The 26,537-nt window shown below is 43.7% G+C and overlaps 1 protein-coding gene across 1 annotated transcript in view; it reads right to left on the bottom strand.

Moving 5' to 3' along the window:
* Window positions 1–26,537, bottom strand: part of RELN (reelin) — a 543,431-nt gene that overhangs the window by 10,198 nt on the left and 506,696 nt on the right. The window contains exons 52-62 of the mRNA XM_075016845.1: window positions 25,118–25,332; window positions 22,152–22,329; window positions 19,216–19,391; window positions 12,660–12,766; window positions 12,014–12,256; window positions 11,376–11,551; window positions 8,334–8,407; window positions 7,468–7,629; window positions 5,345–5,502; window positions 3,433–3,652; window positions 710–907 (exon numbers count right to left, since the gene is read on the bottom strand). Coding sequence (XP_074872946.1) covers window positions 710–907; window positions 3,433–3,652; window positions 5,345–5,502; window positions 7,468–7,629; window positions 8,334–8,407; window positions 11,376–11,551; window positions 12,014–12,256; window positions 12,660–12,766; window positions 19,216–19,391; window positions 22,152–22,329; window positions 25,118–25,332 — 1,907 coding nt within the window. The remainder of the gene's footprint in view (window positions 1–709; window positions 908–3,432; window positions 3,653–5,344; window positions 5,503–7,467; window positions 7,630–8,333; window positions 8,408–11,375; window positions 11,552–12,013; window positions 12,257–12,659; window positions 12,767–19,215; window positions 19,392–22,151; window positions 22,330–25,117; window positions 25,333–26,537) is intronic.

Below are 26,537 nucleotides of genomic sequence, written 5' to 3'. Positions count from 1 at the left end.
ACTTAGAAGGATCCTTACTAGCTTACCTATCTACTCCCAAAAATACTAAAACCAAAATCAAAATGTGTGTTCCCAAACATCAATATTCTGCTTTAATGAAAGGTTTAAGGGGAAACAAAATACATATTTTTCACTGAAACTGAATTGATTCAGGATATTAAAAATGTTTTTATAATTATTTAATATTTTAAATTTAAAGTAAACATTTTTCACTTATTTTAGTTATACAGTAAACTTTTACATAGCCTACATTCTGATCTGGAACTCTCAAATAACCAGCATTTTGACCACAAGTAAATTTTATTTATCTTTTCCATAAGTACAGGATAGTGAAAGTAAATACAAATAAATACATAAAATACAATATAAGTTCACAATGTAGTATACTACTGATGTTGGTAAACAAAGTACTCTGCATACATTTTTGTTGGTTTCTTAATATCTAATCTTGTTTTTCTTTAGTGTCATGCATTGCTAGGCATTCCTCTCTATCACAATACTTGAATATCCATCAACCTCCGGGTCCCGGGGCTGCCAGATATGAAAGAGTTTATTGTACCAGTGGACTGCAGGCTATATTTTTAATTACAGCTACAATTATCATCCTTTTCTTCCACATTCTCTTGTCTCCTCTCTTTTCCTGTACAGAGTCCTTTCTGCAGGAAGTGTATAGTATGCATTAAGTAATGAAGTGTGATTAGATACTTACAGTGGAACATTGTAAGATACTCTTTGGGCCTGTATAAAGTCCTTTGGCTGATGCTGTGCTATTACTTGCCATGTAATTCCATTGTTTACACTGTACTGGAGTAGAACTGCCTTGTCTACAGTATTAGGATCACTCAGGTTGGTATTGCAACTCTCTGTTTGTGAAATGCTTCCAATTTGCAAAACAAACATTATTTTGCTGTAAAACACAGGGAACAATGATTTTTAATTAATGTAAAGTGCTAAAGTAGGAGTGAAAACATTGCCAATTTGTAGTTGTCATTTTATACTTCAAGAATAATTACTATTAGCAAACAAATAAACTGCTTTAATATCCATAAAGCACGACCCTCCTCGGTAATAATATGCTTTGTTAACACTTTTCAATTTAAATATAATTTTAACAGCCTTCTGCTTAATTGAAAGCAATCAATTAATGATAATAATGTAACTGCTCAATACTGAGGTGTCACCAGTGCCAAAAAGTGAAGTAGCAATATGTACAAAACATTAAAAAGGGGAAAATAAAACAAGTAACAAAAAATAAATGCCTTATAAATCCTTATTTACATACCTAAGTAAAATGTTAAGACCTTAAGTTTATGGATAATATTTTCTTAAATTTGTGTAACCCTAATTTTGTCTTTTACAAGGACTCCCCCTATAATTGGAGTTGGGGGCAGGGATTGTCAGGGTTTGCCAAAGAAGGACTGCTCTGCTTTATGGCTGGAGAGGGTGAAATGAGGTCAGAGACTGCAGCAAAGAGGTGCATGGTTGTCAGCTTTGAAGCACGGATTCATCCCTCAGGAATGTGATGTCCAGAAGGTACAAATATACAAGCCATAGGCAAGGGAAGCCTTTTTGCTCCACATAGCAAGCAAAGGCAGCACCCACCCTATCCCACCAATGAAGGCAAGTATCAGGCTGGATTAGGACCTGCTGTGGGCATCATGCTAGTCATTTCTTTTTAAGGTAGGGCTGAGGGGGAATTTTTCTCACACCACCAGAGTGGTTTTACTGTAGTGAGGTTTTTTTGCCTTCCCCACAGCAAGTGTCAGAGAGGACATTTTCCAATAAGAAGAAAAGGTGGTAGGTCAGATGTTGCAACTATTTTGTAAGGCTGGGTGGATGTCCAGTGCAGATACTCCATAGGAAAGGCAACCAAGGACCAGATCAATGGCCTGGTAAAAGACTTAAAAGGATGTACTGGATAAAGGAACAGAATGGGGGAGGAAGAGTGGGGGCACCTCTGATTAGTTAGGCAGTGAACCAGCTCCCCCTGCTCCCTTTCTCATAGCCCATCTTAACCCTTCTATGAAGATGGCGGATGGTAAGTTCCAAACCTTGTGTTAGCTGGGGGACCTGGCTGGAAATTAAAGGGAACTGGTGGAGCAATAAAGTTAGGGCCTAATTAAATCAATATCATGTGTCCTCTGTACTTCCTTGAGTATACCTAGACAATTGGCCTCAGTGATAAATATAGACCAACAAGAAGTCCTGTGGAACCTTACAGACTAACAGATATTTTGGAGCATAAGTTTTCATGGGCAAAGACCTGCTTCGTCAGATGCATGAATCATCAGATCAGCGGGTCTCTGCCCATGAAAGCTTATGCTCCAAAATATCTGTTAGTCTATAAGGTGCCACAGGTGGTCTTGTTGTTCTTGAAGCTACAGACTAACACAGCTACCTTTCTGATACGTGTCATACTATGTCATTCTGTTTGCATTTGGAGAGGAAGGTGATGTCTGCCTGTATCTGTGCAAGTTTTTTCATGAGTTTGATGGATTTCCACTCATTGCGGCTAAATGTAGTGCCTTGCATGGTGACAAGTATCAGAGAGGTTTCTGAAACCACCTCCCCACTTATGCATCTGATGAATCGGGTCTTTGTCCACGAAAGCTTATGCTCCAAAATATCTGTTAGTCTATAAGGTGCCACAGGACTTCTTGTTGTTCTTGAAGCTACAGACTAACAGGGCTACCTCTCTGATACTTATCACCATGCAAGGCACTACATTTAGCCGCAATGAGTGGAAATCCATCAGCCTCATGAAAAAACATCTTGTTCTGTCTTGGCTGTGCTAAAAACAACAGAGCTACATCTACATTACCACTCCTCTTTTGAAAGAGGCATGCAAATGAGGGAAATTGAAAATGCAAATGAGGTGCAGATGTACATATCTGGCTCCTCATTTGCATATTTTCCTTTTGAAAGAGCTTCTTTTGAAAGTAGAAAAGCAGTGTTGATGTGGCTGTTTCGAAAATAGACCTCGTTTCCAAAGGAACCCTTACTCCTATATTTTTTTTAGGAGTAAGGGTTCCTTCAAAAATGGGGTTTATTTTTGAAACAGCAGTGTCAACAATGCTTTTCTATTTTCAAAAGAAGCTCTTTTGAAAGAAGAATATGCAAATGAGGGGCCAGATATGTACATCTGCACCTCATTTGCATTTTCAGTTTCCCTCATTTGCATTCCTCTTTCAAAAGAGACACAGCTCAGATCTTTCCAGTCAACAGTCACTGCCAATTCACTCACAAATACCTAGCTGACAGTTGCTACACATTTTGGTGCCCCTAACTGTTTGCTGCTGACAGGTGTTTGCCAGCCTGGTAGACCTTCCCTCTTCAACCTTATCATTGGGACCCATTTCCTTTTTATAAGCAGTTACTTCTGTCATCAGCTGTCAATGCTGTATTTTAAATTAATAGTAAAAGTGGCATTACCTTGCTCGGGTGAGATCCAGAGGTTTAGTAATGGCTTGTCTTACTTGACATCCATTAAAGTACAGTGAATCTCCATGGGCATATGGTGCCAGTTGTCCACATCCATTCCCTATAACTCCACCCTGAATAGTTTCCCAGTTTATTTCAGTGACTCTTTCAGATTCAAAATTATCTTTAATGTAACTGGGAAGATCATGGCTGAAAACAGAGCAGTCATCACCTAAAAATGAAAAGGCAAAGTTATCACACAGAGAAGTACCAAAACACTGAGAAAAAAATGACTGAATTCAATTGCATATTCTACCTGTTGTAGTTACTGCCACAGGCAGGGCATGCGTATAATGTGACTGCACAGTGGTATACATTGCTTCCTAATTGCAGATTAGATTAAAATGGCTGTATGACTGCACATGAGCATTTAAGCTTTCATTTAAAAAAATAAGGGCATGATTCTCTTCTCGTTTATAGGATTTACACAGTAACAGGGAAAAGAAACTCAGGAGCTAAGCAGAGTGGCACTGACAGCAGCTGTGGGCCCCAGGACAAGGTGGGACAGGGAGTCAGCTACACACCCCACAAGGGGCAGGGCCAAGAGTGGAAGGGGCAGGGCCTAGGGCATTCTGCCATCAGCGCTGGCTGGACCACAGCACTGGTGTTCCCCCCTTCAGTGAAGCCCGAACTGCAGAACTGGGTCCTCCCTCTTTCACTGCAGTGTGCAGCAGTTCAACCGTAGTAATTCACAGGGACCCAGGAGTAACTGCCCCCTTTACTCCCTGCATCAGCATGCCTGCCTCAGTATCTAGCCTTCCTGTTTGTAAAGAAAACCTCCAAAGTGAGAACCTACTGTAAACCAGTGCAGGGGTGTCTGACAAACTCTGCAGGAAGCCTGAAACAATTGCTTTAAGGGAAATGTGTCTAAGACAGCCAAGACCCAACATCATGGGGCTCAGTCCTGCAAGGTTCTGAGCAACCTGGCCCTTCTCCAACAAAGCACTTACACACTTCAGAGGACTACTTATGTACTTACAAGCACATTCTTAATCATTCTGATGGCTCAGGATCCAAGCGCTTTACTTGCAGGATTGAGCCCTTACAGGCTGGGCTGTCCCTATGCTGCACAGCACTGGCATTGCTGCTGCCGACTGGGCTGACCTGTTATACCACAGGGAGGGTGGCGGGAGGAGGGCTGAAGCAAGGGCAGGGGTTGCCAAGTGTGCTGGGCCCGAAAGACTGGATGCTATTTGCTGCAAGGCTGTGTGGCTGTTCTCTGTTCTTCTGGAGTCCTCTGACCCACACTCACGCCACTTGCCACTGTCTGGTGAGTGGAGACAGGGTGCAGAGTCCATGGAGTGCTGGGAGATGCCAGAACCCTGGTGCTTAGCTAACCCATGTAGGGGTTAGGGGGTGGGCATTTCTAGGCATACACAACCTAGGGTACCACTGATTGTGGGGCACCACCAGTGTGTTGCCCCAGATTAGGGATGCCCTACACAGCTGCATATGCTGCATATGCCTAAGGAGGTCCCTGCTTACAGGTCAGAATGAAAATCTTCACTACAAACTGGAAGCCTGTGCAATCTGTGAAATGAACAAAATGCAATATGGTCTAGGTATGGAATAACAGAGCACTCAGCCACATTCTGCACTTGGTGAGGTCTGAGTGGCCTTTAAGTGTAGCCCCACATAGAACAAACTATGGTAATTCAGTCTGGAGGTAGAGTACAAAAAGGGCAAGGATACCTGTTATTCAACAGTGAAAAGTCTTCCTATTTACGTATCATCGCATGTTACTCAGGCATTCCAGTGATGAAGTAGTATATTTGGATGCATTTTTATTTTATTTGTTTCATTTTGAGCCAGATTAACATATATAAATACACACATATTATATAAAGGAATGTAAGAATTAAACCTTGATATCTTTCATCACAAATGCAGATGGCCCCAGTAGTACAATATCCATGACCGCTGCAGAGTTTAGGGCAAGCTTCTCCAATGTACACATGATCTATTGCCCAGCTTTGCTTCTCTGTTTCCTCTCCTTTTTGAATCCATCTGAACTGGGTTGCACTACAAATAGCACACAACACTGTATCATATTATGTTTCAGAAAGAAAACTTAAACATTTCTGCACAGAAACATTCAACCACATCCACACAAACTGAAATAGAAAGAAATGTGCCGTAAGAACACTAGAGTTGCATTTTTGGGGTGAGGCACAGAAGAGACTGAAATGACTTGCTCAATGTCAGGCAATGAGTCAGCAAAAGACCTCAGAGAATTGTGCCCACAAGTGCAGGCTCCCAATAAGCAGCTTTCACCAGAGGGCCACATCCAGCTAACGCACATCAGCACACTTTATTCCGTTGAAATGGAAATTTATATTGGTAGGCCTCATCTGCTAAGCATTTAATATTCATTCTGGGTGAGTGGGAGCTGAAAGTAGCTTTAGGATACTCTACCTAGTCTATACCATAAGATAGGGCTGTGATTCCCCTGCTTGTGCAGGCATGCTTGTACTAGCTCACATTGAGAAGCACAGGTATTTATAGTAGCATAGCTGCAGTAGCACACATATTGATAGTGAAGGTATAGCTTAGCTATGCTGAGTATGTATCCACTGGTTTCAGTGAGACTTGTACTCTGCCATCCCTCTGCTACTGCTACCCCTTCTACTGTGCTTTATACTTGTGCTAGCTCAAGGACATCTAGTGCAAATATGTGTACACAAAAGCTGTGTCTACACGTGCACGCTACTTCGAAGTAGCGGCACTAACTTCAAAATAGCGCCCGTCGCGGCTACACGCGTCGGGCGCTATTTCGAAGTTAACTTCGACGTTAGGCAGTGAGACGTCAAAGTCGCTAACCTCATGAGGGGATCGGAATAGCGCCCTACTTCGACGTTGAACGTCGAAGTAGGGACCGTGTAGACGATCTGCGTCCCGCAACATCGAAATTGCTGGGTCCTTCATGGCGGCCATCAGCTGAGGGGTTGAGAGATGCTCTCTCTCCAGCCCCTGCGGGGCTCTATGGTCACCGTGGGCAGCAGCCCTTAGCCCAGGGCTTCTGGCTGCTGCTGCGGCAGCTGGGGATCCACGCTGCAGGCACAGGGTCTGCAACCAGTTGTCGGCTCTGTGTATCTTGTGTTGTTTAGTGCAACTGTGTCTGGGAGGGGCCCTTTAAGGGAGCGGCTTGCTGTTGAGTCCGCCCTGTGACCCTGTCTGCAGCTGTGCCTGGCACCCTTATTTCGATGTGTGCTACTTTGGCGTGTAGATGTACCCTCGCAGCGCCTATTTCGATGTGGTGCCGCGCAACGTCGAAGTTGAACGTCGACGTTGCCAGCCCTGGAGGACGTGTAGACGTTATTCATCGAAATATTTCGATGTTGGCTTCACGTGTAGACGTAGCCAAAGAGAGCAGTCACACCCTTAGCTCATGCTGTAGATAAAGACTTTACCTAAGATTTTCAAAAACAAAAGTTTAAAGTTACACTCCTAAATGCACACCTGGGCACTTTTGTGATTTTCCAAAGCTTCCTGAATCCAGCGGTTCCTATGAAGATAAAATGGAGTGTTCTGCTGTGTTCCTGCTGAGTGTTCAGGACTTTAAAAAAATCAGGATATGGATTTAGCAGCCTAATTTCAGATTTCTGTTTTTGAAAACACTACCCTGGGTCTAAAGATTTACCCTGGTCTCCAACCATAAATCCAAACTGTGAAAGTCCTTACTACATGTAATAGTGCTTGCTAACATGATTACCTTGATTGGCTTCAGTGGGCTACCCTAAGTAATAAGTATTTGCAGGATGAGGCCTTATGCTTGTGTCACAATGGTAATTGTTAGCCTGAACGTCATGGCTATTTAATCCTTGGCAATAGCAGTGTTTATGAAAGAAAAGCAATTCCAAAAGTGTCCATTATATATCATTTCTAAATCCAGGCAAAAGAGAGACACTTTCAATTTACCACTAACAGTGCCAGCTAGACAGATGAAGTTTGATAACTCCAAAGTGAGCCAACCTTTTGGTAACCTACCTGGAGGAGACATGATCAGGCAGTTGGATAGTAATTCTTTTCCATGTGGAGCTGTTGACAGAGTTATAGATGGTAGCTTCATGGAATTGAAATGGGGAGCAGCCAATGCTATTAGATGAGGAAGGAAGACATTGTGTCTGGACAAGCTGCCATGAATCTGTTCTGTATGAAGCAATGAAAATATGCTGTTAGAACAACTGAAAATAATAACAATGAAAGGGAAGTTAGCAACCTACTACAGGTCATGGCAATATTTCTTTTTACAAAAATACAAATGGTCTTCAACAATAATTTCCACGCACTATAGACATGAAGAGTGTGTGAAAGTCTGCAGCCTTTGTGTAGCCATGGTAACCTCCCAAAGGGTGGAAATGCTATGATACATCTATGCAGCTAAGGGAGTTTGCGAAGCAGAGATCAGGCAGGAGGCCTTGTGACCTGATACTATAGGTCGTGGTTGAGAATTCTTTCCCTTTGCCCTACCCTGTAGAGGTCAGAGAAGAGCCACTTTATACTGGCTCTGCTCCATGGTTTTGTTTTCACCCAGAAGGCATATAAGCACACAATACAGTCCTGCTTTTTGAAGTAATTCATAAATCCTATTATACATACTACATTCCAGGAGACAAGAATGTAATTAACTAGTAATCTGTAAACCACAAATTAGCATCATGTGGCTTCTAGTACAGCATAGGTTTAGCCAAAATAGCCCTTTACCAAAGAACACAACATATTTAACCAAGCGATATTTTGAAATTGTGTGTGTGTGTCTCTCTGAAGGTACAGCAATACACTCATTAGATGTAACTCCAGGTACAGCGTCACTGGTCTTGCAATGTCCAAGGTAAATTAAGGAGAGAGCTTACCTGGTATCCTTAGTGTATTCCAGCATTACAGAGTGCAGGTCACCACAAGAGGTTGCCTCACAGCCAACCACAATCTGAAATAAAAATAAAATGTGTTAGGTCATATTAGATCAGTGCAGAACATAATGAACTGCCAGGTGACCTTTCTAAAGATATAGAATTAGAAGACTGCAAACTTAGATTTAACTCCCCTCCTAATGAAAAATAAACTAAAAAACCCAGTGTGCATCACTTCAAACATTGCTGCCTTTGTGGATCTTTGCATAAGACTGGAAATATTAATAATGACATCTACGCCTTTTTATACCATGTAACCTGAGAATAATGGCTACCTTTTGTATTCTAATGTACGAAAGGTAAGCGCTATATTAGGTACTAGAGCTTAGAATGCATTTAGAACTAGGGGCAAAGCTTTTCAACTACAGGTGCCAAACATTAGGCCTCTATATCATGCAGACACTTAAATGAGTAGCTAGGTTTTCAAAGTCCTGGGGACCTTAAGCTCCTAAGAAAGTTAATGCAAACTGCTGGATGCTCAGTGCTTTTGAAACTCAAATTACTTATTAAAGTGCCTAAATATGGATTTAAGAATCCAACATTAGGTAACTTTTTATTAAAATTGTGGCCTGTATAGTTTGGGGTGTGCTCAGGTTCATCAAGTTAAATCGTTTTAAAAGCTCTTGTAAATATAAACAGTCTGTATGTCCAAGGAAACAAATAGATGACTTGTCTTGATAGTATGTGATAATCAAATTCAGAGACTTCAGCACATGACATATTACTGAATGGCTGTGTCTACATGAGCCCCAAACTTTGAAAAGGCCACGCAAATGGCCATTTCGAAGTTTACTAATGAAGCGCTGAAATGCATATTCAGCACTTCATTAGCATGCGGGCGGCCGCGGCACTTCGAAATTGACACACCTCGCCGCCGCGCGGCTCGTCCCGACGGGGCTCCTTTTCGAAAGGACCCCACCTACTTCAAAGTCCCCTTATTCCCATGAGCTGATGGGAATAAGGGGACTTCGAAGTAGCTGGGGTCCTTTCGAAAAGGAGCCCCGTCGGGACGAGACGCGCGGCAGCAAGGTGCGTCAATTTCGAAGTGCCGCAGCTGCCCGCATGCTAATGAAGTGCTGAATATGCATTTCAGCGCTTCATTAGTAAACTTCGAAATGGCCATTTGCGTGGTCATTTCGAAGTTTGGGGCTCGTGTAGATGTAGCCATTTAAATCTAAGTAAGCTGACTGCCTTTGAGGTTGATACACAAGGACTATCTACACTTTTTGTATATAACAATAACAGTTGATAAAATTTATCCCTAAGATAATTTTAAGGATGGTGTATTGTATATGTGAGTCAACTGGTCTGAGGGAGTGGATTACAGACACTGAATCTGAGGGCAGGAGTACACTGCTTCTTAAGTTGATCTAACTTGTGTAGTTGAGTGTTACAAATTTCAGGTTATCCACATCAGCGCTAGATTGGCAGGATAGGCTCTTCTGCCAATGTTGCTTCTGCTTCTTGCTGAAGTGGAGTAATCAAGTGGACAGGAGAGTGCTCCCTCGTCAGCATAACACACCTTCCCCAGACATACTACAGTGGTGCAGCCACATCAGTGCAGCTGTGCTGATGTAGTGCTGTAGGTAGGGGTAGATTTGACGTACAAGTGGCAATGGCTGTGAGGGAAGATGACGGTGTGAATTTGTGGTAGAAAGGGAAAAAAGGATGTTTAAATTAAAAACAACTTAAGACCAAGAAGCAAATGTAACTTGGAAGGCACGTGTGTCTATCAGCCTATTGTTTTGCTCATGTTATACCTTTTCTTTATTTTTTAAGCCTGTGAGTGCTTTGGGTCAGGATCTTCCTTTTTGCAGGAAAACGCTAACCAGATTTTGAGCACTAATGCAATACAGGCCCACCAGTGGCCCTTTAAATTGCTGCTGGAGCCCTGCATGGCATGCTCCAGGCAGTGCTGAGGATTGTTTGGTGGAAGCGCAGTGTGCTCTAAGCAGAGCCAAGGGCTACCCAGAGGAGGCTAGCTCAGATCTGCTCCTTCTGCCTGGGGCCCTGGCCCTCTTCACCTTGCCCAGGAGCCAGGCAAGTCTGTCAGCCCCACTGATGCAATACAAATAAACAATAGAAATAACAATTTAATAGCTATGTTCTATTGATTATACAATGTGCTGGCCTCATTCTAAAGTCTAGTTAGAAATCAAGAACAGCAAGTGGTGCATTTTTGTATGACAGCTGATAAGTAACAGAAATGGCTATTACTTTTAGCACCTTCAGACTGTCACTTTCAGATTTACCGCACAAGTTATTTTTCTGCCCAGCTCTGACCCTCTCTATTTCTTCCTGTTTCTTGTAACTGATTGCTTCTTTCTTCTCAATGCCCATTTTGATAGGCAATGACAACTACATAACACAGATTTCTATATTACTGGAATTACTAATCTTACTTTACAGTTTAGTTTGTTAGTCTTTGTCTCCCTATCCCCACCACCCAGCAGCTGCTATTATAATGGCATCTCACTTAGATATGAGAATGAGAATTGTTCTGCATGAACTCAGTTGCCACTCTGCTCCATAGAAAGACTTCAGCCACTCAATACCTAATCAATACTTCATGCATCCCTTAGTACAGGGACATCCATTCCATCCGGGTTGAAATCACATTTATACAGAGACAAGGTTGGTAAAATAATATCTTTAGTTGGACCAACTTCTGTTCGTATTTGATCTTATGCAGAGATTTTCCTCAGGTCTGTGTAAGCTCTAAAACTTGCCTCTCTTGCCAACAGAAGTTGGCCCAAACAAAAACGTGACTTCCCTAATCTTGTCTCTCTAAGATCCTGGAACAAACATGGCTTTAATACTGCATATGTTTATGCAATCATTCTAACCCTGTGTCATTGTTTCTATTACAATATTTACCTGAATTTCAATGAACAAGTTCAATTGGAACTAAAATACATTCTGCAAACAAATTAGGTAATTTTTCTTGCATGTTTTATTTAGAATAAAGAGATGGGTTTTTCTTACTTTAAACTGCATCATGTATCCTGGTTGTATGATAAGCTCTCGGGAGGAAAGAATATTGTATGTATTGTCCTTTTTTTTATTTGGCCAGTAGAGGTGAAATGAGGGGTTGCCACAAAATCCAGCAGTCCTGACAGCATTAGGGTAAAAACTCCAGTTTTCTTCATGGGAAGTGCCTTCTAATAACAGAAGTTACATACAATTATTGGACTGTCTCAGCAAACACATAGACTTAGTATTGAATGCACAGTCATTATGGACAACATTTTAATTATACATGTTAAATAAGTAACCAGGAGTCTTAGTTAAAGTGTCAGTGCTAGTCAGACAGTTTAAATTGATTCTAATACTTGTATTTAAAAAAATAAGACATAGTGGAAATTTCCAAAATCAGGCAATTAGAGGAAACAAACTGAACTACCCTTTAACTGTTTGGATTTTTAAAAAAATCAAATTGAAATAATAAAAAAAATCCTTAAAACTAACATAAGCAATAAAATATCAACAATGTAACTACTGACAAAAAGAAACCAAGAATTGCTGAAAAATAAATTAGAATGTGCATTTGAAAGGCCTTCAGTTAGCAATTGTTTTATTTGATAAATAGGCTGACACAGGCTTCTTAAATCATCCTCCCTTACCGTCATCAAATGTATCTACTAGTTGACTCGGATTGATCTCAGCCCCTCCAATTAGTATGTCATCTAATGCCCACTGAGCACGATCAGAGCCTGAAATCACAATTCCATTGTTAATCACAAAAGGCTGCCACCAGCGCAGGCGAGTTGTATTGGTCAGAGCATTTTCTGGGAGAAGTATGTAGTCGTGTCTGACTGAGAAGTATTTCTGATAATCCATCTCATGAAGCAAAGTCCAAGATATGCCTGTAAGGAAAGAATTCAGGATTAGTAAAGCATTATATGGTAGGAATTTTCAAAAAACTAAAGGAAAGTGATTGGAAGTCAGAAGATAATATCTACAATCTTCTGAAAGGAAAATATTAACTCCTAATACTCTTGTTACCCATGTGATAAGTCAAACTAAAGTCAACAGGATTATTTATTTAAGTATAAGTACTTGGACTGGGTCTAGTTTCTCTTGAAACAGACTATTTTAGATGAAGGGAAAAAAACACAAGGTATACCTTTCATAACTGTTGATTACATATAGCTCTGCATAAATAATTTTAAAATATTTAAATTAGAGCTAATTCTGCATATTTCTCAAAATTGCATGTTTGAATATACTAAAAAATTTTGTTCAGATGCAACTAACATATTGACTTGCCTCCATCAATTGAATAATCTAACAGTACTCCCTCCTTCCTGCATGTTGGTCTGTGGCATGTGGTCATGTTGTTTTCACTTCCAATTCTTCCCCAGTACTGTAGAAATCTGAAGGAAAAAATGTTGAGATAACTTACAGAATACACATATATCCTAACAATATGGAAGATTTGCTGCCAATCACAATTCAAGAGATCTTTCTTCAGTCAACAAACAGATTGAAAATGCTCACACAAAAATGTTTTATTAAAGAAAACTGATGTTGACTTAGGGCAAAATTTTCAAAAATAAGTTTCTGATTAAATTCTGCAAACTATACATCCGTAGGTGCAAACAGGCAATCATGTGCACAAAAATATTTATTTGTATGTGTAATTATGCATGGAAACCAGGGAAATAAATTAAAATAAGAAGTAATTTCAGTTAAACATAAGGAAGGGAAGGGAAAAGCTACATACATAATAAATACTTTGAGAAGGAGAGAGATCTTATTTAAAGTGGTTGAGTGACAGGGGAAGATGAAACTATCATACTGTATCTCCTTCTACATCATATGAGCCATATTCTTAGTTGCCATAAATTGGCAGAGCTCTACCCACTTTAATGGAGATACGATGCTTTAGACTAATTAAAGTTCTGGAGAGACAAGTGTACATAATCGGCACATCTAAAATATCTAGCTTGTATATTAACAGAGAGGTAACCATGTTAGTCTGTATCATAACAAAACAAAACAGCAGTCACGTACCACTTTAAAGACTAACACAATAATTTATTAGGTGATGAGATTTTGTGGGGGAGACCCACTTCTTCAGATCTGAAGGAGACCCACTATCTCAACATCTGAAGAATGGGTCTGCCCCACAAATAAATTATTTTGTTATTCTTTAAAGTGCTACATGACTGCTTTTTTGTTTTGTTAGCTTGTATATGTTCCAAAAATACAGCAAAGCCTTGTTAGCTGGTGAACAAGAGGTTATATTTCACAGATGTTTGCCACTGGACAAATCAATGTTAACACATTAAATATACAGCTGGGAAACATGAATTGTTTACGCCAACCCTTCTGTAACATTTTAAACATCCAATCCTACAAGCACTGAAAGCACCTTATTTCTTATATGTTCCCATATTTCAGTGGCATTTCTTATCCCAGAAAAGCTAGTTGTGTGTAAGTGTTGCCAAGACTGGACTCTTGGGCTGTTTCTACACAGGCCACTTCCATCGGAAGTGGCATGCTAATACACGGAGCGAAAGATGCTAATGAGGCATGGATGCAAATTCCCCACACCTCATTAGCATAACATCACGTGATTTGGAGTCTGGAAGACCGTTCTTCCAGACTCCAAAATTCTGTGTAGAAGCAGAGACCCCAGGGGGGCTTCTGGAAGGAAGTCCTCCTTCTGGAGGCCCCTTCTTCCCAAAAATTTTTAGGAAGAAGGGGCCTCCAGAAGGAGGACTTCCTTCCGGAAGCCCCCCTGGCGGCCGCGCTTCTACACAGTGTTTTGGAGTCCAGAAGAATGGGCTTCTGGACTCCAAATCACGTGACATTATGTTAATGAGATGCGGGGAATATGCATCTGTGCCTCATGAACATCTTTTGCTCCATGTATTAGCATGCCATTTCCGGAGTAAGTGGCCTTTGTAGAAGCGGCCATAGTTAACAATTACCACTGAGAATTGTTCCTTTAAATATCTAGCAAATCCAATGCTTTCCCATACTCCCCAATTTGGTGTGAAAAGAGACCTCAGAAGGAGGTCCCCTGGGCCATGTTGAATTGTTAAATGCTTCAGATTCACTTTACAAAAGCCCCTAATAGTCTGAATTAGCCATTTTATGTTATTCCTCTCACCTACAACACTGTGTGGGATTACATCTAGTTCCCCTTGGCCGCGTCTACACATGCAGCTACTTTCTAAGTAGCGGCGCCAACTTCGAAATAGCGCCCATCACGGCTACACGTGGCGGGTGCTATTTCGAAGTTGACAGCGACGTAAGGCGGTGAGACGTCGAAGTCGCTATCCCCATCAGGAGATGGGAATAGCGCCCTACTTCGATGTTTAACATCGAAGTAGGGAACGTGTAATCGTTGCACGTCCTGCAACATCGAAATAGCGGGATCCGCCATAGCGGCCATCAGCTGAGGGGTTGAGAGACGCTCTCTCCAGCCCCTGAGCTCGATGGTCGCCACATGCAGCGGCCCTTTAAAGGTCCCCGCCCCCTGCCTTTCTGTGCAGGAAGCTGAGAGAGCATGCAGGCGGCAGCCCAGCCACGCGGACAGCCTGCACGCTCCTCTGCAGCCACCAGAACCCCCCAGTGCTGCAATGGCCGCCCCCCAGCCCCCTAAGCGCCCCCAGGGCACCCCCCGCCAAGGGGAGCCAGGGCTCCCAGACTGGCAGCCAGGCTGGGAAGCGGCAGCGGAGCCCCTCCTGGACGGCGGTCGAGCTTCGGGACCTGCTGGGGCTCTGGAGCGAGGAGGAGGTGCTCCAGGTAATGGGGAGCAAGAGGCGGAACGCGGATGTGTTCGCTCGGCTGGCCAAGGGCCTGGCTGCCCGGGGTCACCCTGCCCGCACTCCGGATCATGTCCGGAGTAAAGTGAAGGAGCTGCGGCAGGGTTACACCTGGGCCCGGGATGCGGCCGGCCGATCTGGGGCTGCCCCCGTCACTTGCCCCTTTTACAGGGAGCTCAGGGCCATCCTGGGCCCCCAGCACACCTTCTTCCCTCCGGCCACTCTTGATACCTCGGCTGACGAGCCCCAGCAGGCCCCGGAGGCGGAGTCCGCCCCGGAGGCAAGCCCCGCACCCCGGGGGCCCCCCCAGGAGCCCACCCCTGGGGCACCGGAGGAGGAGGAGGAGGGGGAATCCTCCTCCAGTGACACAGGGCTCCGGATCCACATCCCGTCCTGGAACTCCAGCAGGGCGTCCACCCACTGGGTGTCCCCCGACCGTGGAAGTGGACCATCAGGTATGTAACCCCCCCCGGTGCACACCCCTGGGGTTGAGGGGCGGGGGTAATAGATATGACCAGGGCCCTCCACATGCCCAGATGACCATGGCCCCAAGGACAGCAGTGGCATGTCCCTCACAGGAGTGCATCAGCCCCTGACCCCCCAGCAGGACAGTGCCATGCCCCATCCCTGAGCATGGGGGGAGCGGAACCTAGGGTCCCCCAGGGGGAGGGGGTGGGACACCCATCATCATCAGCAGCAGCATCTCCCGGGGACGGGGATGGGGAACCTGAAGCAGAGGGGTGGGGGGACAAGGGCCATGGCTTGGGGCCCACACTAACGGCTGTCTCCACTCTTCTTCCCACCCCCTGTGTTCCGCAGCTGCACCATCGGAAGGACCGTAGAGCGCCGGCGAGGTGTCAGTGGTCCCGGAGAGTCCACTGGGGCCATCACTCCAGGCCAGCACCTCGGCGGAGCACTGACCAGCCCCACGGTGGGGACGACGGCGGAGCCAGCCCCACTCCTGGACGGCGACGGACCCCAGCTGCTGGAGATCCACCGTCGGCAGCTGGAGGTCGCCAAGCAGTGCCTGCGGGTGGAGGAGTGGTGCCTTCAACTTCAGGAGCGGGCGCTGGCCTGGCGCCAGGAGGCATGGGGGGCCTTTATGCGGACATTCGAGCGTATCACGGACTACCTGGCCCCCCATGCCGTGCTGGCCGCTGCTCTGCCCACCCTGCCTGCTCCACCCACCATCGCACCACTACCCACCACTGAGGGCCCTTCCGCCGAGGGGGACCTGGGGCCAGCTGACACCCGCTGGCCTTATCTCCCGGTCCGCCCAGCCCCCAGCCATCCCCAGCCAGGGCTGAGGCTGAGGTGTGGGTTGCGGCCGCCCACCCCCAGAGCTGGACATTAGAGGGTGTGGGGCCCAGGACGTGGCCCCCCCCCCCCTTTGTATATATCCCCTTCAGTTTTATCTCCTTTTGTAAATAGTTTCTATTAGACCCCTGTTGTTATGTTGTTATGCTGATACCTGCCCCCCCATGTACATAGTTCTCCCCTTCCTTGTCTTTCCCTTTTTTTCTTTCATCTTATCTGACTTATAATATATATATATATGTAATATTTATTTGGCCTGTAAATAGTTAGTTAAGATAATAATAATGAGAGTTCAACATATATCTGGTTTGACGAACAAATATCTGCTTTTATTTACAAGAAAATTGGTGGGGGTGTGCTCTTGGGTGCTCTGTGGTGTGGGCGTAGGGGCAGGGAGTGTTGTGGAGCATGGGGGGGTTGCAGTGGGGGGTCTGCCAGAGTTCACCCCGTGGCCTCATCGAAATGGGCCCACAGGGCCTCCCGGACCCAGGTCCCTTCGGGGTCCACCTGGCGACTGGGGGCAGCGGATGGCTGCACATCAGCCCTGCCAGCCTCCACAGCCCAGCCCTGAGAGAAGGGCGCCCCCTTGTTCTCCACCAGGTTGTGGAGTGCGCTGCACGCACCCACAATCTGGGGGATGTTGGTGGGGCCCGCATCAAGGCGGGTGAGGAGACACCTCCAGCGCCCTTTGAGGCGGCCAAATGTGTGCTCCACCACCTGGCGCGCATGGTTCAGGCGCTGGTTGAAGCGCTCCTGGCTGGCTGACAGGTGGCCTGTGTACGGGTGCATGAGCCAGGGCCGGAGGGGGTATGCCGCATCTGCGATGATGCAGAGGGGCATGGTGGTGTTCCCCACAGGGATCTCCCGCTGGGGGATGTAGGTCCCTGCCTCCAGCTGGCGGCACAGGCCCGAGTTCCGGAATACCCGGGCGTCGTGGGTGCTGCCAGGCAAGCCCACATAAATGTCCAGGAAACGGCCCCGGCTGTCCACCAAGGCCTGGAGGACCACAGAATGGTAGCCCTTCCTGTTTAGGTAGCGTCCTCCGCTGTGCTCCAGGGCGCGGATGGGGATGTGGGTCCCATCCAGAGCCCCGAAGCAATTGGGGAAGCCCACGGTGGCAAACCCTGCGATGGCAGCATCCGGGTCCCCAAGCCTCACGAGCCTGTGCAGGAGCAGGGCGTTGATGGCGCGGATGACCTGCAGGGGAAGCACATGGGAGAGCACCAATGGGGGTGTGCAGAGTGTGTGTGGCCCTCCCCTGCCAGGGCTGCCTCCCCCTCCCCCCATGGGTCCTCTTACCTCCATGAGGACAGCCCCGACGGTGGCCTTGCTGATGCCAAACTGCTGGCCCACGGATCGGTAGCTGTCTGGAGTGGCCAGCTTCCAGACAGCGATGCCGACCCGTTACTCGACGCTGAGGGCACGCCGCATGAAGGTGTCCTGGTGCCTCAGTGCGGGGGTGAGCCACTGGCATAGCTCCAGAAATGTCTGCCGGCTCATGCGAAAGTTCTGGAGCCAGCAGTTGTCGTCCCACTCTCCGAGCACCAGCTGCTCCCACCAGTCGGTGCTGGTGGGGTAGCTCCACAGCCGGCGGTGTATGAGGCAGGGGGTGGGGGGGGCGGGGTGCTGCAGGGTTGGGGGTTGCGTCCTCCTCCCCTGCGGGCAGCTCCTCCTCTGTGGCAAGGATGTGCTCAGCTGCCTCCTGCATGGCATGGAGCAGCTGGGTGGACCTCTGGCTGCTGCTGCTGCTGCTGCTGGGGGTCCATGACTGCGTCGCCCGAGGTGTGCGTGCCTATGGCTCTGCAGACCGTGTGCTGTGCAGGCTGAGTGTGTCTGGGAGGGGCCCTTTAAGGGAGCGGCTAGCTGTTGCCCTGGAAGTGCTAGTCCGCCCTGTGACCCTGTCTGCAGCTGTTCTTGGCACCCTTATTTCGATGTGTGCTACTTTGGCGTGTAGACGTTCCCTTGCAGCACCTATTTCGATGTGGTGCTGCCCAACGTCAATGTTGAACGTTGACGGCACCAGCCCTGGAGGACGTGTAGACATTATTCATCGAAATAGCTTATTTCGATGTCGCTACATCAAAATAAGCTATTTCAATGTAGCGTTCACGTGTAGACATAGCTCTTCAGTCCAGCATTACTAAACACAATTTGTATTTTTGAGGTAAACAAAACTATTTTATCAGTTATTTAAAAAATGTCTTTAGCATTTGTAAAATGTGCGGGTGATTCACACCCACAGACTGAAATCTTTTGCAGGTGCTGTTCTCTTCCATGCTCGTTTAGTCCTTAGCTATCTTGTTGAGACTAGCAGCCAATGTGCTAACTAGTGCTAATTGTGGTGGTGAGGTTGTGATGTTCACTAAAATCTATACTTCCTCTCTACTCTCCCACACTTTTGTCTGTAAACCATGTAGATTGTAAACTCACTAGGCAAGGACCTACAAAGCAACAAGCATACCATATGTGCTACACAAATAACATATTAGCAACACAACTGAAGGCACACATTCAGTGAAAACTCACTTACTGACAGTAAGGATAAGAGCTATTTGTCACTGCCCACCTGAGCTGACGCAGCTCAGGTGGTGGTGGCCTAGACATAAAAAGGCTCAGTTTTCTATTATCAACCCACTGAATCATCTCTCCTTCTTCTCTGTCTTTATTTAATGAAGCCCTCCATTGAAATTTATTGGCTAGGTCAAATTCTATGAGGTAATGAGACATACTTGGCACCCCTCAAGTCCAGGTCTTGAGTGACGGCTTGCCTCACAGTATCACCTCCAAAATACAAAGCTGTATCCTCTGCTAGAATCCCACATTCAGTACAAGCACTTCCACCTTCTAAGGACATCCATAAATCTGCTTTAATTTCTTCATTGTCAAAGCGCTCCTTCAGGAATGTCTGCAGGAAGGAATGCAATATATGAGGAACAATCATGAAGTGGCATCATATTCTTCAACTTTTCTAATGAACCCAGCTAAAACAGACTAAGTAGGTTTAAGAGAGACAAGGTGGGTGAAATCGCATCTTTCATTGGACAAACTTCTGTTGATGAGACAGACAAATTTCTGAGCTACACAGAGTGCTTATTTATATTTGTGTAACTCAAATCTTGGTTCTTTCTCCAACAGATGTTAGTTCAATAAAAAATGTTACTTCACTCACTCTGTCTATCTTACATAAAGGCTACATCTACACTCTTTCGCAAGAGGCACACAAATGAGGAACATTGAAAATGCAAATTAGGTGCAGATTTACACATCTGGCATCTCATTTTCATATTCTTCTTTCGAAAGAAAAATAGCAGTGTAGACGTGGCTCTTTCGAAAGCAATCCTCATCTTCGAAAGAACCCTTCAGAAGCTCTTTCGAAAGAATATGCAAATGAGGTGCCAGATATGTAAATCTGTGCCTCATCTGTATTTGTGTTTTCCCTTATTTGCATGCCTCTTTCAAAATAGGAAAGCTAGTGTAGACACAGCTAGAGGGTAGGTCTACACAGTAAAGTTATTTTGAAATAACAGCTGTTATTGTGAAATAACTATCCTACCGTTTACAATACAACAGCTATTTCAAAATAATTCTGAAATAGTGGTTGGTTTATTTTGAAATTGGAAACCTCATTCTGTCAGAAATAGCACCTATTTCAAAATAGGTGCTGTTCAGACAGGGAATAGAGCCTATTCTGAAATAAGCCATAGTGCATACAGTGGCTCTATTTTGAAATAGGCTCTCTGCATGTAGATGCTGTATTTTGAAATAGCTAAGTACTATTTCATAATACCTTTTTGCATGTAGTAGTGTTATTTCAAAATAAGATCTTCTGGAATAGCTCTTCCAGAATAGCTTATTTCAAAATAAGGCTGTTGTGTAGATAAATCCATGGTTACAACCACACTGCAAACATAAGTATGTTTAAGGAATATTGTGAGCCCAAAACTGTGCTTGAAATTATTACACCCTGCAACAGGTTGAAACTCTACTGAGAGAAAAATTGAGCCTTAAATATTTTAAGTAGGTATGTCCTGGTCAGTGCTGTGCAGCCACTAAAATAGATATTCAAAAACATTACTTTGAATAAAATATTATTTGTTTTCATGGAATGCTTGCCCCTTAAATATTTTTTCACAGTACTGGAACAAGTGATGTGCTGGCCACAGAAATGAATGTGAAAAGTGAAAGTCTTGGATTACATGTGAACATGTGTATGGAATTTTTTTTGACAGATATCTATGCAAAGCCCATTTTGGAATCCCTTTAACTTCCATCTTCCTATTTGTAAAAGTTTTAGTCAGTTAATCAGGGAGTTGAAATAACGTCAGGGATGAAATCGTGTCCCCAGTGAAGTTGATGGCAGAATTTCCATTGACTTCAATGGGTTCAGGATTCCACCCTATATTAAATACCAGTTTCACATCATCAAATTAAAAAAAAAGTAAATATATGAATATGTAGATGAAGGATTTAGTTCACAAGCCACCCTTACATGATGATCTAGAGCTGCCTGTTTCTACATTTCACGATGTTAGCTGGATGTGTTGCGAGAGTCAACTTCTGGCAGGATAGCCAAATAATGGCCCGTGAAATGATCATACCAATAATCCTCTGCAAGTAAATCCTTAAATTGAACACATGAGAAGTAAATGGCTTTAATTTTAGTGGAGAGGAGGGAAATTGACCCATCTCCTATAAAGATCTGCTACTAATTTACATTTATATAACTGGTATCTTAAAATACGAACAACAATAATTATTAATAATAATTCAGGTAACACGAATTCAAATCTCAGGTAGTTTGTATTTCTTTTGGAACAAATGTGGTTCAACCAACATATCTCTTCTGTAGATTATGTACATATAAAATTTATCATGTAAATTTTTACATCACATATAAAACAATTTAGAAAGCACGAACAAGCTGTCTGGGATTTTTTAAAGGTTTTTCTTCAAAATATAAAGAATGTTTTAAATTGGAGACATCTGCTAAAGTCTTAAAAGTATATTTTGTCTACACTGTCCTCTTTTGCTGGATGTCTATATATGTTACACACCATCATCTGAAATCCAAATATTTCCCACCACACAAATACCACTCCACCTTTTGTGGCAGAAACTGATTAACCTGGGCTGTACAGTACAACCATAGAAAATTAAAACTATATGAAACTTTATGATAAGTTACTTAATTTTATATCTTCTGGCGTTCAGTGCCTTGTTTACTGGTGTCTCCCCTTTTATTATAAAGACGAGTTTTCTGTACTAGGTCTTGGTAAATTTACTGGTACTGGGGAAAGCAGTTGTGTCCAGCAACTAATAGCAGGTTTATTATCTTGTTCATTTACAAATATTAACGTATTAAAACTGTTAAATAGCAGTTTAATTATTTTTTTACTTCAGAAGGAAAATACAATGTAATTATTGTTGTTAGTGACAAGGTGCTATTTCACTAGATACCAATACAGAAATTATACATTTTCAAATAGAAAAATATAGAATCCAGGTGTAGAATCCAGATCTTAATGTAGATTTTAGCATCTCCAAAGTGTGAGGAGTCAGACCCAACATTCCAGTTTGGGCTCATCTCTCTGGGTTTTATAAAGCTCCAATGATTTAATTCCTCTATGAAAAACTTTTGCAGTACTGATAAATACATGTAAGTTACCTTTAAAGTTTGGGTCAAGTAGCAGTTTGGACCAGAGTACCCAGGATCACAGATACACTGTTTTTTCAGGCAGTCTCCGTGGCCTCTACAGTTGTCCAAGCAACCAGGTCCCAGATAAAAATTATCAATGGCCCACTGAATATCTGAGTACTTCTGATAGAACCTAAACCTCACTGGACTATACATAAAAGAATGAAAGAAAAACAGAAAGAAGGTAAAAGATAACTTTACACAAACAAAAAAGGTGCACTATATACATACATTTATGAACAGCACCACATGGGGTAACAAATTAATAAGACACTTTCGTAACAGGAGATATGCAAATTAAAATGTTTCTATATAGAATATGGTATAATAGTCATTACTGTATTTGACACTGATCATTCCATTTTAACATGTTATTAGTTAAACCATACTAGATTATATACAGTCACCAGAGGGCACACCATGAGACCAATAACAGATGATCTGCACAGATTTGTCATCATCGGATCGATGGACTACCATTACTAGATTATAACTAAATAAAATGCATATTTCTTGTTTCGTGGTTTAAAGAACTTTCATTTTCTTTTAAAATAGAAAGAGATGTTTCATCTGAATGCCCATATAAATCATCTTTTTAGGTCCAAATCCTATGGGTACTCCACTGAACACAATGAGACTATTCATCGCATAAAATTAGGCATACTTAGGATCAGGGTCCTTTAAAATGATGTCCAGCATTTTTCATCAGAATTAATTTTATGCCCTATATAAGCAATCACACAAAATATGTGGTGTGGGTCTGTGAGAACCACTGTCAACAGGTGACAGGACAAATATTCTATTTTAGTTTCTTCTGAAACAATTCATTCTAAAAGGATTATTCAAATAAAACAATTAATAGTATTTTAAGGAAGCCCTATTGAAGGCGCAGAAAGAAACTGTCCCGATGCGCAGCAAGAGAAGTAAATATGGTAGGAGACCAGACTGGCTTAATGGGTAAATCCTTGGAAAACTTAGGCACAAAAAGGGAGCTTACAAAAAGTGGAAACTGTGACAGATGTCTAGGGAGGGGTATAAACACATAGCCTGAGAATGTGGGGCAGTTATCAGGAAGGCGAAAGCGCAACTGGAATTGCGACTCACGAGGAATGTGAAGGATAACAAGAAAAGTTTCCATATGCATGTTACCAAGAAGAAGGTGATCAGAGAGGGCGTGGGGCCCCTACTGGATGAGGGAGGTAACCCAGTGACAGATGATGTAGGGAAAGCTGAAGTACTTAATGCTTTCTTTGCCTCTGTTTTCATGGACAAAGACAGCTCCCGGACTATTGCGATAAGTGATGCATTGTGGGATGAAGGTGGACAGCCTTTGGTGGGGAAAGAACAGGTTAGGAACTATTTAAATGTCCATAAATCAATGGGCCCAGACCTAATTCATCCTAGGGTTCTGAGGGAGTTGGCATATGTTGTTGACGAGCCCTTGGCCGTTATCTTTGAAAAGTTGTGGAGATCGGTAGAGATCCCGGATGATTGGAAAAAGGCAAATGGAGCGCCCATCTTTAAAAAAGGGAAGAAGGATGATCCAGGAAACTATAGGCTGGTCAGTCTTACATCAGTCCCTGGAAATATCATGGAGGAGGGACTTCCTTCCTCCTCAAGGAAATCATTTTGAGGCACTTGGAGGAGGGCACAGTGAAAAAAAAGAGCAGAAAAAATGGGGGAGTTCTTGAAGTTTAGAAAACATCTTAGGAAAAAAATATGTCAGTAGGAATATAAACTCTCAGTCAATTTGAAGAATGGTTCAGCCTTGAAAGAGACTGTAAATATTGCATCATTAGAGACCATTGTCATTCTGCCACTAAGCCAGTTTACTCAGCTTACAAGTAAATAAACTTTCCCTCAATTGTCAGCTCTGTAAACTCAACAAAGTGTCTTAAACCAAAATTGGGCACTTTATAGATCTGAATAAAGGTTCACTGGCCTGAACTTTGCCTCTAGTTACAGCTGTTCAGCTCTACTGCCTAAAACCTTATGCAATTAGAATCTAGCCAAAATGCCATTGGTGTAGTGCAAGCCAGAACAGAATCCAACCCATTGACACAAAACAGTGTTAGCACTTCATGGCAAACAGGAACATAAATAAATAAACCCCTTTTTAAAATCAGTCAGTAGTTAGGACTATGAATAGACAAAGGGGCCTCAATTCAGAAAGATTCCTAAGCACATGGCTTACATTAAGCACATGAATTAGTCTGTTGATATTAGTAGGACTCCTCAAGTACTTAAAATGAGGTGTATGCTCAGTGCTTTTTTCTAGAAAAAAGGTGCCGGAACTCCTCATAGTCTCCAAATCACCCCACCCACCCCCAGGCTTAACCCCCCACAGTCCCAAACTTCCCCAGGCTTAACCCTCCCACAGCCTCAAACCACCCCCACCAACCCGGGATTTACTTATCTTACCCAGGAGCTCAGCGTGCCGCTGCCTCCCCGTTGCTCCTTCACTGGCAGCCATGGCTCCCCCCACATACAGTGCAGCAGGGGCAGTTCCCAGCGCCCTTCCACACACAAAGAATAGAGCTCTATTTAATTGGTTTAATGGCTGGATCCCTCCTGCCAACTGTTAAATCAATTAAATTGAGTCCTACTCTTTCAGTGCGGCAGGCAGGGAGCTGGAGCAGTGAGTGATGGCAGCAGTGCGTATCACAAATGGCTCCTTAAAGAGCCACATGAGGCTTGGAGCTGCCCAGCTGGCTTCCAAAATGGTGATGCCGGAAACAAAAAGGTGCTGGAACTCGATTCTGGTGCACTCCAGCAGAAAAAAAGTCCCATGTATGCTTAAATACCTTGCTGAACTGAGACCCAGGAGCAGATCTTTTGCATAAGAAGCATACACAAAGCAACGGCTTTCAGACTATTTAGTCCCACTTTAATTCTGCACCGAATCCAAAGTAATAGGAGTAGCTGTTTATACTTACTTGCCCACCAGGTTTTCTGGTAGTGAATAAGTTATCCTTTTCCATCCTTTTGTTGGAAAGAAGACAGAGGGCTGTGAAATACTCCCAGAGCATTTTGGATCTGCAGGTAAACACTGGGGAACTAAATAGCTCCAACTCACACCAAAGTCAGTGGAATATTGCACGTGGACTTGATTCTGTGCAATTTTTTCTGAAGTTTTACATCCAACAGAAATCTAATATAGATAAAACATAGAATGTAACAGTTCCTACTATAATAAATAGCTGGAGGGATGGGAACGATTTTTCAGCAAGAAAGTTGACTGGAGATTATCCTTTAAATTACAGTTATAACAGTTACTACCTGTCATCCACTGATCTCATTAATCCCAACATCCCAAAGGGGAAGTTGAGTCCAAAATCCTACTACCAGTCAAAGAATCCAAGTCTGGTGCATTATCCCCCAAACCATACTACCTCCCATGCAAGCTGCATCATCTTATTACTGTACCACTACAGCAAAAGGTAAGATACGAATATTTCATAATAAAGAGTAACAGTTCCTGTTTAGTGAAAAGTTCTGTGCAAGGTCCCTACATCACTTAAGTCTTGTGAATCTTTGACATGGGAAACATGGGCAAGGAATATGCAGAAGGCTCCTCAGCTACTTCTGTATGTTCGTAGACCCTCTCTGTGCTGGCTTCATAGGAAGCCATACAGGGGTAGGTTCGACATCAGTACACTGGAACTGTACTCACACTGTTTCAGTAGGAAAGGAGGAGAGTGGCTGCTTTCTCAATCCACTTGTTCTAACAGTAGCCACAGAGAGGGAGCAGCTATATTCTAGTCCCATAGCCTGTCAGTGAGCTCACACAGCCTCCAAGGAGCAAACAACACAAAGCTCAATTACTCTGACTTTGTATGGTGAAAAGTGAATTACGCTGATGTGTAAAGTTTTAGTTGTCACTTTACTAATTATATATGACACAGGTGGTGTATTTGTAGCAAATCCCTTAGCTACATCATGTTCTCATACCTACCCCATCGGAAGCTGAACTCAGGATTATCTTTGTAACCTGTCAGTAACATCAACCCTGACAAGTATCAGAGAGGTAGCCATGTTAGCCTGCAGCTTCGAGAACAACAAGAAGTCTTGTGGCACCTTACAGACTAACAGATATTTTGGAGCATAAGCTTTCGTGGGCAAAGACCCGCTTCAAAAGCTTTTTTGCTTCAAAAGCGGGTCTTTGCCCACGAAAGCTTATGCTCCAAAATATCTGTTAGTCTATAAGGCGCCACAAGACTTGTTGTTTATTAACCCTGACAATCTGCTTGTAGGTCACCACTAGAAGATAACATAAAACAATATGTGAATTGTGCCAATCCTTTCAGCAGGGGCAGGTAGTGCAGACATCCTGCAACACATATCAGTCTGTTTCCT

The sequence above is a fragment of the Carettochelys insculpta genome, chromosome 1, assembly GCF_033958435.1.
Source record: "Carettochelys insculpta isolate YL-2023 chromosome 1, ASM3395843v1, whole genome shotgun sequence".
Lineage (NCBI taxonomy): Eukaryota > Metazoa > Chordata > Testudines > Carettochelyidae > Carettochelys > Carettochelys insculpta.
This window is presented reverse-complemented; position numbering and strand designations above follow the sequence as displayed.